The following is a 15,500-nucleotide window of genomic DNA, read 5'->3' as shown; positions in this document are numbered from 1 at the left end:
AAACAAGATCAACAAGTAATGACTGCATATTGGATGAGTGGTCTGCAATAGGACCGCATAATTACCACCGTCACCCATTCTCAATGAGTGTCGTGGCCATCCCATTACACATTTACCATAATATTACACAAATTGAAAAAAAAGACAAAAAGTCAAAAATGTATGCTAAACAATTTAAGAAAAACACATTTTTTCACTTAATATGCGGGACGTTATTGTTAAGAAACAAGGGAAAGTATTTTCGGTCGATAAGTATGAAAAAGTAGCTCAAAGTTTGAAGTGACGAGCTTTTGTCCCCGTCACGCCCATGGAACGTCTCGGTTGATTACGCAGTTGCCGTCAAAACCGTCAACATGTTTGAATTTATATGTATAGCTGGTGGGATTATGGGGGCTCTATGATAAAGACTGGTACAGAATGTATCAATATGATTAGTATTTGGTACACATCAGTTTTGATGTTCATTGAAGAGCCTGTTTTTCCAAATAACATAGGATCATCTTGCAGGTGAATATTATGCTGCATACAGGGACGCACCATTTGATTCAGGGGTGTATGGGATTTGGGTCAGGCAGAATTTATTTCCTTCAATTTTAATGTATACCATTATACACATTTTGAGAGAGATTACTTTACTCCCATGCTCCCTGAAAATCAAATGGTGCGCCCCTTAATTGGTTGTGGCAGTATGCCTTGTCCATGCTTATTGGAAATTGATGAGGATTTTAACACAGTCTCGACCTCTTATCTGATTACTTACAAGGTTCTCAAATTGTGACACGAAGCAAATGTTCCAGATGGAATAGAAGTAATGCGGTTTTCGTCAAGGTTTCTGAAAGTAAGTATCTTGTTACGTATTTTCGTTATTTTTCTCGACCAAATTTGAACTGCAGCAATACCAGCAGGATAATATGATGTCTTGATCAAAAGGTCACATGGGAAATACTTTTTAGTACTACAAATCGGTTTTCACTTGACCCTTCATCCTCCGGTCAAGTCAAACATGTCCAAAAAACCCAAACCAGTTTTTTTTTTTTTGCACTGTTCCAGTTCATATCTAATAATTCCAAAACCATGAACATTGATGGCGCCGATGGCGTAAACTGGGAAAATGCTCCATAACGATACCCTACCCATTAACTTAGCAACTCTTATACCAAAGATACATATCTGTCTGAAGTGAACAATAATGGTAACCGATATGAGACTACTGGTGATGTCATAGAAAAACTATCCAAAGTGTTTAATGTTGGCTATGATGTTATCTGAATGACTACTTTCCCAGGTTGCTCCTACTGATTTCTGTATATGAATTGATATACATGAATTAATGTCTATATTATAAGAGCTGCTTAATTCCCCCAGTTTTACTCCGTCAATTTTCACAAGTTAAGAAATTTTGCATTATATGAACTGGAAAAGTAGGATTTTAGAGCAGCTCTGACTTGACTAGAGGTTGGTCACAATATGTGATAACAAAATTAATTTATAGTACTTTTCAAGGCCATGTGACCTTTTGAGCGCTGGTCAAGATATGTTGCCCGAAATCATATTATCATTTATTGTTGGTATTGCTAACATTCCTTGTAGCACATATCTTTTTTTACCCATATAATACCCCTTAATTTGGCAACTCAAATATCGTCGATATTTAACTATAATGAAAGACAGATATAAAAAGACTAAATCGCGTCTGACGTCACTGTCAATCAAATTCCCTATGACTCTTGATTGGTTAATAGCGTCTAAAAGGAATGTCGATTCATCTGGTGCTGATCGGAGAAAGGAAATCACAGAAAATGATGAAAAATTACGTACTTTACAAGGCAAAAAGCAACTTTTCTAAGCATCGTTGACATGCATAGTGCCTTCAGGAAAGAAAGTTTCCTACGCCAAAGGCCTAACTTTTAAGACGCTTTGTGCATTTGAAAGTGCATAATTAAACATAAGGAGCCCTGTTTTACCGCTGTGTTCAGAAAATCATCACTTGTAAACAAACCGTGCCCGAGTTTGATTGACAGATGACGTCAAACGCGATTCAGTCTTTTTTTAATCTCTGTCTTTCATTATATATAATTGTCTTTCGAAAATATTACTGGTAACTGGTTTGTCACCTAATGATGTTCTATAGAGGTTCCAAACAAAAAAGTATTTATTATATCCTTCATTGATATATTCTCATTCATCAATTGGTTAAACGAGTATCATGTGACCAAAAATAGTTTAATATTTTGCAAAGCAATCAAAAAGCCGATTGATGAAGGAATGGGGTTCTATTGGAGTACTATTTCCCTATGACTTCCATGCTGCGTCGCAGTTCCTAGTGGTCGGTGCAACTCATCGCCACGAACGCGGGGTTTCAGCACCGGTTTCGGGGTATTAATGTGTAGCAAGACATGTTGTCTTGCGAAGCACACAAGCAGCACAGAACTGCAGCTAAAATACGACATAATCTGAGTTCAGTATCAGGAGCAATAATATTGACAGTGGAATAACAGAGAACATGGTTACTCGTTTCATGGCGGTATTGCATATAGTTTACAACATTTTAACAGTAAGCCTTAGCCATTCTACTGTGTGCGTGCAGCGTGCGTGTGCATTTGATCAAAACAAAGCGAGGCCAGCCTAGCCTTGGCGTAGCCTACGTGTATACCTTGGCCTTTATGTCTATGATAAATGGCTTGCGTTTGTAATATTTTAAACAATCAATGAACAAATAATATATTAATGAAGGATATAAAACAACATTCTAAATTCGGAAAAATAGTAAGCCCACGGTCTCCAGTTCACCTCGGGGACCAATAGATTCCACCAGATCCCCTACGAGCAGTAAATATTTGTATAATATTGGCTATGATGTCCTTTTCCACGTTGTTCTGACTGATTTCTCTATAGAGTTAAATATATAGTAAAAAGTGGAGATATTTGGTATAATCCAAGAACAACTCAATCAATTCTACTGTTTAGTTATGCATCAAGTGAATGGGGGTTTTATACCAAAATGTATAAGGAATGCATCAGGGGGGAGGGGGCTTACATCTTGTAATTAACCCTGTTTAACTGGTGTTATATCTTTTTTCATTACTGTTACTATATGTTTACGTTTCAAAATTTACACTCAGTGTAATGAACGAAAACAATAGAAAAAATCATGGAAGCAAAAGACAAGCAAACATAATAATAATACTCACATAGCTCGAATATCAGTGGAGCCGTTAAACATCCCAAATATATCTGTCAAATTATTGTTTTGGCCGTACCTGCAAAGAAGGTAATTATGAATGGCGAGTGGTGCTTAAAAGTGAATTCATTTGCATAAACACACAAGGGAGTGTATTACTAGTTGTCTATAGTAAAAATCAGAAATAAAAATAGTTCGTGTCTGGGGTCTCATTCAAACTCGCCACAGCCCGTGATTGGTTATAGCGCTTTCTTTATGATCACATAAATACTGTACTTTTTTTCTTTCAAACCACATATGTGTAAATGATACCATGTACTTGATTACGTAACAGCATTAGCATGAAATCAATATACTAGGGACACTGCCAAATCACGCAAAAAGGCGGGACTTTTAAAATTACAGCTTTTGGTCAGGAATAGATATTAGGTCCTGGGTCTGCCTTTGGTAAATTATGAATCTTGTCATTAAGCTTGGGTGGAAATTGGATCAAGAGCTGTAGGCATTCCTGTATTGTTTGTGATATTTGTACAATGTGTGAAATAAAATACGTTTTTAACATTATATTATGTGTGAATCTGTCTGATTTTTTTACTCTTTCTGATGTTTTAATAAATTTTTTAATTAAAATACACAACAAAATATTGTTAATTCCACCGTAAATGATCGTTTTAAAATGGTATTCATTTACTTGCCCCTCTCCCCCTGAGAAAAATATCCTTCCGAAACGCCACCACTTTTCTGATTTTCGCGACACTATATACACGTAGTAAACGCCCAAAACACGATACGATTCAATCGGATCATGATAACATGAATATTCATGATCGATAAATGATATATTATTCATAAGTAGTGTTTATTTCCGCATATTAAATAGAGAAGGGTGTGCAACACTCGCCGATTGACCAATCAGAGACCCGCATTATCACCTTTCAATTCTGACGACAATGTCACACCGATGACCTCTCAATAATTTGTGTGATTTGCGTGACCTCGAAATTCGAACGCACTTTCACCCGCGATTTTTACAATTTCTTGCCGGAAATGGGAGCAGGTGGGAGTTTCACTTTGTTTACAAGTGAGATGCGATCGTGAACAACCGGAAATTCGGATGATGTTTTCTTAATTTTGTGAGTAATAATCATGTATATTCCAGATTAATTCACTGGGGGACTGATACATACAAATAATCAACTGAGTAAATTTCACCGAACTGAATAAAATCATGAAATTATTCAGAGACACTTGAAATGTCAGTACAATACATCAGATCAGTGCATCCCGATGTAAGCTTACAAATAAATAAGTGATAAATATAACATGATATTATGGAAATGCCACCAGCCATGCGCGGCGAAATCGACGGCATTCACTATTCTACAAGTAGTCATGGTAGTGGCTGGCATCTATGCATCACAGATCCTGGCATGCATGGGCCCAAGCCGCCTGGCATACCATGCATTATGCATGGTAGTACAGTCAGTAGGCCTACCCCATAGTACGTACAGGCACAGCACAGAATAGTCCAAAAGCACAGACTCCAAAGAATTCAAGAATCAAGCAACCAACTATACACTACAGGTATTAAAGCCATAATGTGTGATTTGCTCCACAGCAACGCCCTCAATTTTTTTTTGTATTACTACTTTTTGCACCATTGTAAATGGCCATTGGTGTACATGCCTGAGGCTGTGAACGACTGTCTATAAAGCCTGAACTTGAGTGCTTTAATTACATTAAAATTTATCATTTATTTAAACCGGGTCGCCCCGGTTTTATTCTGAGCTCATCGATCGAGTACTGAATAAATACGTCTCCTGCGTGTGTATATTGAATCATTGAATAAGTGACGTTAAACTGTATGCATATATACCTTGGTAGAACGTCTTGTTTGCACATCCCATCAGCTGCGTGTAGCTCCATCAATAATCATGATATAAATAATACGATTGGCAAGATTCTACATTATTGTAGGCGCTGTACGTCAACTTGACGCATAAACTGTGTGTATATCGCTATTCAGGCCTTGCCGTTTGAGGTGAGCGATCACTCTCGCTCGCCCAAACTCGATTTCTAGTGAGCGATTTTCCACTCGCCATAGACACTAAATATCACTCGCTGCAAATCTCTCAAAATCAGCCATCGAATCAGCCATTTCAGCATTAAATCGAGTCTGTGCCCTCTCTAAGCGGAAAAAGTCACAAATTTTAGCGCGCTTTCAACATAAATACATAAATACCGTATTAAGACCGAAGCTCTATTTTATTTTTATACCCAAGTGGTATTTGTAAAAATTCGACCACTCGCCTAGCTTCGTGCTAGCGAGTGATTAACCACTCGCCTTTAAAATCTAAACGGCAAGCCCTGCTATTTGTCTTTAATATGTCTTGTTTGAATCCCATCAGCTGTGTGAAGCTCCCGATAATGATGATAATTATAGGGTGAGCTAAATTCATGCACTGTAGGCGTTTTACCTCATTTGCGCTCTCTGCGTTTTACCTCATTTGTTTGGCTCGAAATTAAAAGGGGTCAATGTGATCAGTAGCTATTCAATGAAAACTGACATTTAGATATATAGGAATCTATTTTTGATGCAAATCACACATTGCTTTAAGGGGGTACTAAATTTTTACACACTTTGGCAGTGAAACCTGCTTCAAATCTGAGACCATGTCCTATACATTGTAGTCCCACATTCAACACCAATGCTTCTTATCTGAATATCAAGTGCAATAATTCAAATAGCCCACCTAAACTTCTTACCGAGTGCAAATGATAGCACACCTAAAATCCTTACCGAGTGCAATTAACAGCACACATGTAGCTCGCCTGACTATTTCCAGGAGTGCGATTTGTAGCACACCTGCTTTTTTCAAAATTCATTGACTGCACCCCTGCCCAATTTTGTGCCTATTTTTGCATTTTTCTCAAAAATTATAGTGCATTGGGGACAAGTAAGATATGTATATTATAGGGGCAAGGACTACAACTACTGCAATGGAAATTTTATTTCAGCACAGACAACAGTTGTGGAGTTACAGTCAAAAATGAGGGAAAACCAATATTTGATCAATAAATCAATAACTCCTTGCTTAATTTTCAGTACAGTAGCTGTAGTCCTTGCCCCTATAATATACATATCTTACTTGTCACCAATGAGCTATAATTTTTGAGAAAAATGCAAAAATAGGCACAAAATTGGCCAGGGGTGTAGTACCCCCTTAAAGCAACCGCATGTGCACAACCATTCCTGTTCGTTTGGCATCGCTACTATACCGAAAGAACCATGATCAGGGGCCATGATAATCGATTGAGATTTGCTAATGGCCATACACTACATAGAACTTAGCTCTACCATTGTCTACAGTCTATGCACTAAAATACACAGTCTCTACAACTACATGGTCTGTATGCACAGACAAGCTCTATACATGTAGTCTCAGCATAGTAAAATTTGGTTCACCTCAAGTTTGGTAGTGATGTCAATTGTCAATGCTTTTGTGCGGTTAGGCCGCAAGCGTGCCGACAAGTCACATCTGAATGCGGGCATGTACACTCAGTGAGTTTAAATTCATGTGCGATTCCAAATATGCATATGTCGATCACTGCCATGTGTCTAGAGGTGGTCATAATTTTTGATTCATCATCAGGCAAAAAAAATGTCAGGTTGCCCTCAGACTCCAGAGACCGACCCAAAAAATTTTGGTTGGGCTTTTTTTTTCAATCACTCTTTTAGAAGCAACCTTAAATTTGGACAGTACTAAGGACATTTTATAATTGTTATTCACTCATTATCTATTAAATGCATATTTGATAAAAAAAAACTCAAAGTATTTACATTTAAATTCAGTCCAAAACACACAATTTTTTTTCCTTAAGGTTGGTCTCATAACTGGTTAATTGTTGGTCTGAAGTATATAAAGTATACATATTTAGAATGGCAAAATCCCCAAAATAATGGTTTTTGGTCCACTTCTTTTTCGTGCAACGTAACAAAACAATTCTTGGTAAAAAAAATTTTGTTTTATTAATTTTTAAAACTAGATAAAAATATCTAGGAGCATTTTTTTTTTTTTGCTGAACTATGAAATGGTATCAGCCTATATTAGTGTATGTTACTAGCTTACTTACTTACTAGCTTACTAACTGACTAACCATTTGGTCTAAAATGGACATATCTCTAAATGCCACGAAGGTATGACCCCAAGTGGTGCCATATGAAAGAGAAAATATAAAGAATATAATAAAAATATTTCCAAATGTCAGAAGTCATCCAGGGGTCACAGGGGTCAAAAAAGGTCATTTGAACCGAAAATGCTCCAATTGAGCTTAAATTGAAATGCAATGATCCTTATGACATTCTAAACATTTTAAAAACATTTTCAGATTCATTTAAGGGTGTACTACACCCCTGTCCAATTCTGTGCCTATCTTTGCATTTTTCTCAAAAATTATAGCGCATTGGTGACAAGTAAGATATGTATATTATTGGGGCAAGGACTACAACTATTGCACTGAAAATTCAGCAACTCATGGCAAGTAGTTATTGATTTATTGATCAAATATTGGTTTTCCCTCATTTTTGACAGTAACTCCACAACTGTTGTCTGTGCTGAAATAAAATTTCCAGTGCAGTAGTTGTAGTCCTTGCCCCTATAATATACATATCTTACTTGTCACTAATGCTCTATAATTTTGAGAAAAATGCAAAAATAGGTACAAAATTGGGCAGGGGTGTAGTACCCCCTTAAGGCCATTAAGGGGAAATAAAGGGGTAAAAGGTCAAGTTTTCAAAATGCTTCAATTGAGCTGAAATTTAAATGCAATGATCCTTGTGACATTCTTAACATGTTTCTAATATTTTAAAATTCATTTAAGGTCATTAAGGGGGTCATACAGAGGTCAACAGTCAAGTTTTCCACGATCAAGGTATATTAAAACGGCAATTAATGACACAGTCTTACTACTATCCAGCACCACTCCACTCCACGCCATACATAAATTCTCCCAGTCACATTTCCCCAATATGAAATTAAAAAAAAATTAAAATGTCAATTTTGCTTCTTCTAAAGTTTGGCAGAGACGGGGTTCTAACTCACGGCGCAGGCCGGCGATTATATGGTCTATGAGCCTAGCGCCTTAGACCACTCGGCTACTTGTCTTGATGGAATCCATTTGAAACTTATTTGATGATATAATCGCAACTTCAATATAGGCCTACCACGTGACAAGCAAAAGCAGAAAACGTACCACATTTTGGAATTTTATTTGCCTAAAAACATTAATGTGTATTAATAGCGCTCAATTGTTGTTAATCTGACAATAAACATAATAAATGCGCGTCTATATGGACAATACATGATATCGATTTTGACACGTGCTCTCACGGTGTCAGTACATTTCCATGGTCAGTAAAATACTATAGAGGAACCTGCCATTTTTCTTGTATATGTTTTTATCAATTACATAAAAAATCCATTTTAGACCCCAAATGTTTCTTCAGGAAATAAAAGATTAGATTACCATAAAAACGAAACAGTGATCTTTTGCCGGGTCTAATGTTATTTATACATAGGATTTTCAACGTTTTTTCTATCCTTATTCTTGGTCAATTAAAAAAATATTTTGGCGTATATAAAATTGAAATAAAATTCTCTGCCTCATAAACGACATCAAATGTGCCACAATTGGGTATCACGAATCGTTAAATATGATGTGCAGTTAATATTCATATTTTCTTTTATACAGAGGATGCTTCAGTTTTGACAGGAAAAATATTTTCTTGAAAACCCTCTCACTCGGTTATTTTAAAAGGTAACCACGCTTCCCTAGAATGTGCAATAAATTAGCATTAAAATTTTTCTTATTCTAACAGCAAGCGTTTCTAGAATGTATTTTGGCGAAATGTGGTGTAATCCAGCACAGTATTGCTGCTTGATCAGATCGTCACAATCATCCGCCTAACTTACCTCGTGCCCTTGCAAAGGGCACAGTTGCTCTAGTTTATTTTATATTCTTTACTTTTCCTCTTTAATTAACACCACTCGGGCGGTCATACCTTTGTAGCATTTCGAGATTATGTCCATTACAGACTCCGGGTGACAGTGGTATAGGCCTACCACAATATGCTGCCGAAGCCACATGGTTCAGCTATGGTGCGGTTATCGTTTAGTTTTAAATTTCGACCAACTTCGAGAAATTTGCACCAAAAATGGTCAAAAAATGCTGAATTTTCAAAAAAATCATAAAAAAGGGCAACCAAACAATTTACTTTGGCCTCACTAAATTTTGATACTCCTACTTCTTTTTTTGTTTCATTTCATTTTATGAGAAAAAGTTATTGAAATCTTTAAAACTATAGACCCGATTACAGCAAAAGTATACATATTTGGAAATCTTATGTTCCAAGCAATGCAACTGTGCAAAATGGAAGTTGGTATTCAGGGTGTGTAAGGAAAAATATAGTGTGATATCATGAAAAAACCCTGGTTTTACTTGAAATTGATAATTTATTGCATTTGCTATTTAGTACTTGTATTGAATGAAACAACTCAAAAGAAATCTAATGTTGTTACAGGTTACACTATGAGCTTTAATAAATTTAGCTATGCAATGAGTAACTAAAGTGGTGATACAGGGTGTAAAATAATAAGTAAGTTCATGCACTTAAGGGCTCGGATAGCAACATTTGCACAGTATTTTTTGTGGGATAAAAATCTTGTGAATTGGACAATCTTTAGGGACCGTTCACAAACACTTGTAAGGGGGGCCTGATGCAAAAAAATGTCATCATGAAAGTTTTTGCCCCCCCCTTTACAGACCTCAACAATTTCAGCCCCCCTTTTTTTTGACATGAAAATTATGGGTCAACCCCATAGAAAAGCATATAAACTAGATTTTTCCATGAAAATTTGTGGTAATTTTTTTTCAGGGCCCCCCTTAGGAGGGTCAACAATTTTCAGGGGCCCCTTTTTGCATCAGGCCCCCCTTACAAGTGTTTGTGAACGGTAGCCCGGGCCTTAGCTTGTTTTCTTTGTTGAAAGGGATTCAGTGCAGAGTGTACTTCCATCATGTATCTAATATTCAATTTCCTGTCAATTTCATGAATACAGGTAACAGTATCATCAACGACAGGCATAATCATGGTCAACCAGAACCAGCATGATGATAGTACATTGTATCTCAGTTGAGCTGTTGAGAATGAACATCTGCAGGGACTTCTTGCTATACTTTAAATCAAGGATGATGACTTCTGTTCAAAACAGAAGCAGAGAAAGAATACATGCAACAGGTAATATATTTATTTATGTTTTTTGGGGGGTGGGGGGGTGAAGACAAGCATGCCTGTGTCATATTTTCTGCTCAAGTTTGTCTGTAGCACTGTATGATGTGTCATGGAGTTACTTGAGGGAGGCATGGGAATCACTCATTTGAACAGTAAACGGAATGAATGAATGAATGAATGAATCTTATCTCCTTAAAATAAACCAAATACAATGAAATTTAAGGCTGTGACCTATCGGGTAATGACGTATTCGGGTACCCGAGGTGAATTTCGGTGGGTAACCTGGTACCCGTATCAAACATATTTTTTTAAGTTATTTATTTTTTCGGCTTTGTAGTGTCCCTGGACCTAGAGCTAATTAAATGCTAGGATCATTCAATTTTTTCATGGCTGACTTATTTAAAAAAAATGTAGGCCTATGTCATTTGAATAAATTTGTACTCATATGTCATACTCTATTAATGATTTCAAAATTGATACAAATTCAATGAATGAATAAGTCAACAATGAATTATTGACTTGGATTAGATTTAATTTTCTAGATAAATGGCGCATTATAAATGCTTATTTATTATATTATTATTATTATTATTATTATTATTATTATTAGCATTTAGCTCTAGGTCCAGGGCCACTACAAACCCGAAAAAAAAAAAATAACTAAATGGGTAATCAGTGCTAATCACTAATCCGTAAATGGAATTTATATCCGGATAGTGAAAAATTTCATGCCATTTTGAAGCTTAACTGTTGAAATATGGTGCAAAAATGGAATAAATTTGAGTAGTGCGAAGAAATGTGCACTTTGGGGGCTAAAATGGTCAAATATGAGGTTAATTTGATCAGAACAGGTGTCAACATTGGGGGGATGATTGTATGGACCATTCCCCAGGCAAAATATTGGGGGGATTTATCACCCCCGGGATCTACGCCTAATCGCCTATGATATATGTTTTTAAAATGACTTTTTGTTTATTGTTATCCTTGCATTGCAAGCAAATTAAAAAATATATGACCACTTTTTATGGCGACAGTAGTACTACTTCCAACTTCCAAGCTCTTTCGTGCTCTATCTGATGATGTATACTAGTAGTTATTAGTTTGACAGGATGTACCCTTCCTAGGTTATAGCAGAGAAAGTCAAAGGTCACATTTTTGGTCCAAGGGGTCAAAAATATCAGAGTGCTCTGAATTGGACAAAAGGTGTATCAAAATGTTTGTTTTCATACAACAATTTAAATAAAGATAGGATTTAACAATTTAATGAATAAATCTAGGATGTTTCACTTTCCATGTGTTGCAATAGGTGCAGGTCAAATGGGCCTCAATGGTATTTTTAACTTGACCTATTTTGAGAAGCTTGATGTGAATCAAAAAATGCAGTACTTGGTCAACTTGTTTATGGTGTGTGCCAATGTTATACTGAAAATTTCAACACCTTTTGTAAATAATCCCCCCTCTCTCTTTCTCTCTCTCACTGTTTTTCAGAGTCATAGATCCACCATGGATATCCACCTGAGTTCTGATTGATCAGCTCAAGAGAAAATTTCCCTGCTTGTGGTATTAGAGAGTGCATGTGATACATTGTTGTTTGCTGCATTCTTTTCAACATCAGCCAGGATGACTTAAAATGCAGGACCTTATGATTATGTCGGCCATCAATGACGTGGAAGCTTCTGATGCTGATGAAGTAGACCTGGTGCCGGGACCTGGTCCAGTTTGCTGATGTGGCTGACCCTCCATAGTAATAACCAATTGAACTACCCCGCCCCCAGGAACTGAGACATTGTTATCAGCCCTAAGCCCTCGAATTAAGGATCTGAAGGGGCACAGCAACTTTTTAGGGCAAGTTGATATATGCCAAAAATGTTCATGCGCATTTGTAGCATAAACTTCTTTTGTCGCCAAAAGGTGCTGGACTGCTGGATTCACTATACTTCAAGACAAATTTTCCACCCCCCCCCCCCCCCCCATGTCAAAAAGAAATCTACGCCACTATTGCGGGACACATTCACGGTTTTCTGGTTCTGAACCCTTGATATGTATAATTTCCCATGCATGCATCTTGCTCACACAAAAATTAGGAGGGTGTAATTTCATTTCAATGTTGGTCATACAATAGTTTTAAAAAAATACCAATGTATTCCTCTCATCATGACCTAGTATATCTATGTTACAAAACTATGCAAACTATCTTTACTTTGATGTATCTATTTATTTAATTTTTACAAACTTCAGACACATTTTATGTCTGTGTAGGGGTGGGTGTATGCATGTCTATCTATCACGTATGTGTGCAATATGACTTTCCACCTTTTTACCTAGAACTCTCAAAAAACCCTTTAAATTTCAGTTTATTTCACCACTGCACAAGTGACCATACTGGATTTATGCAAAGTAGGCACTACTTGGGAATTTCATAGACTTTTTAATTTTTTTATGTGAGCTAGCTTTTAGGGGATGGATGCATGTGAAATGGATTGGATTCTGTTGCAATTACTCCAGATTCCAGAAAAAAATACAACACTAATTTGTTTGAATTAAAGACAAGATCTTTGCCAATTGAAACATTGCTAAATCCTAATAAATCCAGAGGTGTAGCCAGGATTATTTATGGTCCCCAAACCCCACATTTTTGTCCCCATTTATCAATTTTTGCTATAGTTTGGCTATTCCCCTGTTTTAATCCTTTAGTTAGTTCTAACAATAACGTCAATCTTTTTTGTGGCAATTTGAGGGGAAATTAGCCCAAAACATGCAATTGTCCATATTTTCTGTCAATTTTAGTCACAAATTCTAAAGACATGGTGGAGTCTAAGTATTCAAAATCTTTAATACAGACTAAGAGTGAGCTCATAATTAAAATATTTTAAGTTAATGTTGATTATTTGGTTATGGTAAAGAACAGAAAATCTGTTTTATAAAAAAAAGAATGCAATTAGTCTTAGTACAAGTCTTTGGGCTTCGGATTGTCACAGCCTATGAAAAATGCCATAAACATGCATTATTTTGGCCCTTATTGCCAAAAATTGACCAAAATATTAAAATTTGACTTTCATTAGAACTAAGTAAAGGATTAGGATTTAGGTATGTTGTTCATGTTTCATTTATCAAAAAGGGCTATATTTTTCTAGAATAGGAACTAGTGATGGAGTCTCAGGCTGTTAACCTAGGGGTAATGATTTATAAAGGGGGGGGTCCCAAATTTACAAAAAGTTTGTGTCAATAAAATTGCAACAATAGGTTTGAGTGGATCAGATTGAATGATATATAGGTGTATCTTGTATCATGATCAGATATTGGTTAATCAAAAATTTTAGTGGTAAAACGGGCACCTTTTTGAAACAGTATTGCTGTTTGATTAAAATTGATTGATTTATTGGGAAAGTCTATCCTGATCAATAATTTTTTGTACAACAAACTTTATATTTTCTAAAGAAGTCTATCCTGATCAATAATTTTTTGTACAACAAACTTTATATTTATTAAATAAAGAATTAATTTCCTGAACAATAACCTGCTTTTTGGTGTGAATTTATTTTGCCTCATCATACATGTACATAAGGGTATCAATAAAGCACCATTTCCCCATTTCCTTTTGCCAGCCATCACTACAAGGCTGAGGCTGGTCGACTGCAGATCTGTCGGAACACGCTTTTCAATATGGAATAAATGCTGACCTCATCGTGACATCATCCAAGCAGCAAAGTTCATTTCCTATTGAAAAAGCGTTATCCAACAGATCTACAGTCGACCATTCTGCTACCCATGGTCAGAAAATTGTTTATCTAAATTTGTTGCACAACAGATATTTATTATCGTATTTACCAAATTCCACAAACTTCTGGTCTGTGACGTAAACTTTGACATATGTGGGAATTTTCACGCAATCTATTAAAGCTCATGTATTGTTTGTGCTTTACCAGTTTTGAAATACCTTGGGATAGCGGCTTTTTTAAATTTGTGAGTTTTCTCGCAGTCCTATACATGAATGAATATAATTATTCGAGCATTTATTATTTACGTGGCATGTGTGTTAAGCGGGCGGGAAAAGCAAAAATATTAATGTTCTGTAAAAATGTCCACTTTTACAGTATTTATGTGCCATGGGGAGGGCTAAATTGGGATGAGCAAGAAACAATTTATGGCAGGAAAAAACTACTATATCTGGGAGGCTATACAACAGGCTGTATCAAAATGATTGATACACAAATATTTGTGTATTTGCAAAATAGAATTCTCTTGAAATGACAAAAGTTTATATATTGATCCACAATTGGGTTATTTTGTGTTGCAGTCTTGTACATACTTGTACTTGAAACTTGGGTAATAATCATTTTGATACAGCCTTATACATAGGTATAGGCCTACATGGCTATAGTACATAGTTACCAAAAAAACTACCAAATACAAACAAGCATAAGTAAATTTGGTGGGAGTTATTTTATTTATTACATACACAACATTTTGACTTCTGGATACACAATTGGAATTTAGAAGTTAGTTAAATCTTGTTAAACCCGATATCAATGTATTGTTCTCATCAAAAGGTTTCAGAAAAAGTATAGTTTGATCTGTCTCCGACATACAGTTCCCGAATTATAGACAAAAAGGTCAAATTTTGAGGTCCACTGGTGTCCACAATTAAAAAATGCTCCTTTTTTCATCCAATACATTGTTTTGGATGTTTTGTTCTATAGGTATCAATAGGTCAATGGTCAAAATAGGTCAATATCAACATGCAGGGCTCAATTGATTTTGATCTTTTTTGCCCATGTTACTAAGGTAACAAAGCACCCGAGATATGGTAAACTTCTTTTTTTTCTAACTGTTTTTGCAAGCAGAGCAATCTGAGACCATTTTTATTAAAATCAGAATTTTTAAATGTGTGTTCCCCCTGTGGAATCCAAATTTTGACATTTGACTGTACATCTGAGATAGGTCAACCTAAAATTATCCTTATGACAAGAAGACTACATTGACATGGTTTCTAACGAAATTTGACCAACTCAGAAATGTTACCCCTGCATA

At 36.0% G+C, this 15,500-nt stretch overlaps 1 protein-coding gene and 1 long non-coding RNA gene across 2 annotated transcripts in view; one reads left to right on the top strand and one right to left on the bottom strand.

Moving 5' to 3' along the window:
* Nucleotides 1–15,500, bottom strand: part of LOC140136211 (uncharacterized) — a 59,743-nt gene that overhangs the window by 28,959 nt on the left and 15,284 nt on the right. Inside the window, exons 3-4 of the mRNA XM_072157930.1 lie at nucleotides 3,192–3,260; nucleotides 761–832 (exon numbers count right to left, since the gene is read on the bottom strand). Coding sequence (XP_072014031.1) covers nucleotides 761–832; nucleotides 3,192–3,260 — 141 coding nt within the window. The remainder of the gene's footprint in view (nucleotides 1–760; nucleotides 833–3,191; nucleotides 3,261–15,500) is intronic.
* On the top strand, nucleotides 4,109–12,310 carry LOC140136210 (uncharacterized). The gene is made up of 3 exons (XR_011856628.1): nucleotides 4,109–4,314; nucleotides 10,297–10,475; nucleotides 11,958–12,310. It is a non-coding gene; the product is annotated as an uncharacterized lncRNA (long non-coding RNA).

This window comes from Amphiura filiformis, chromosome 16 (assembly GCF_039555335.1).
Source record: "Amphiura filiformis chromosome 16, Afil_fr2py, whole genome shotgun sequence".
NCBI lineage: Eukaryota > Metazoa > Echinodermata > Ophiuroidea > Amphilepidida > Amphiuridae > Amphiura > Amphiura filiformis.
This window is presented reverse-complemented; position numbering and strand designations above follow the sequence as displayed.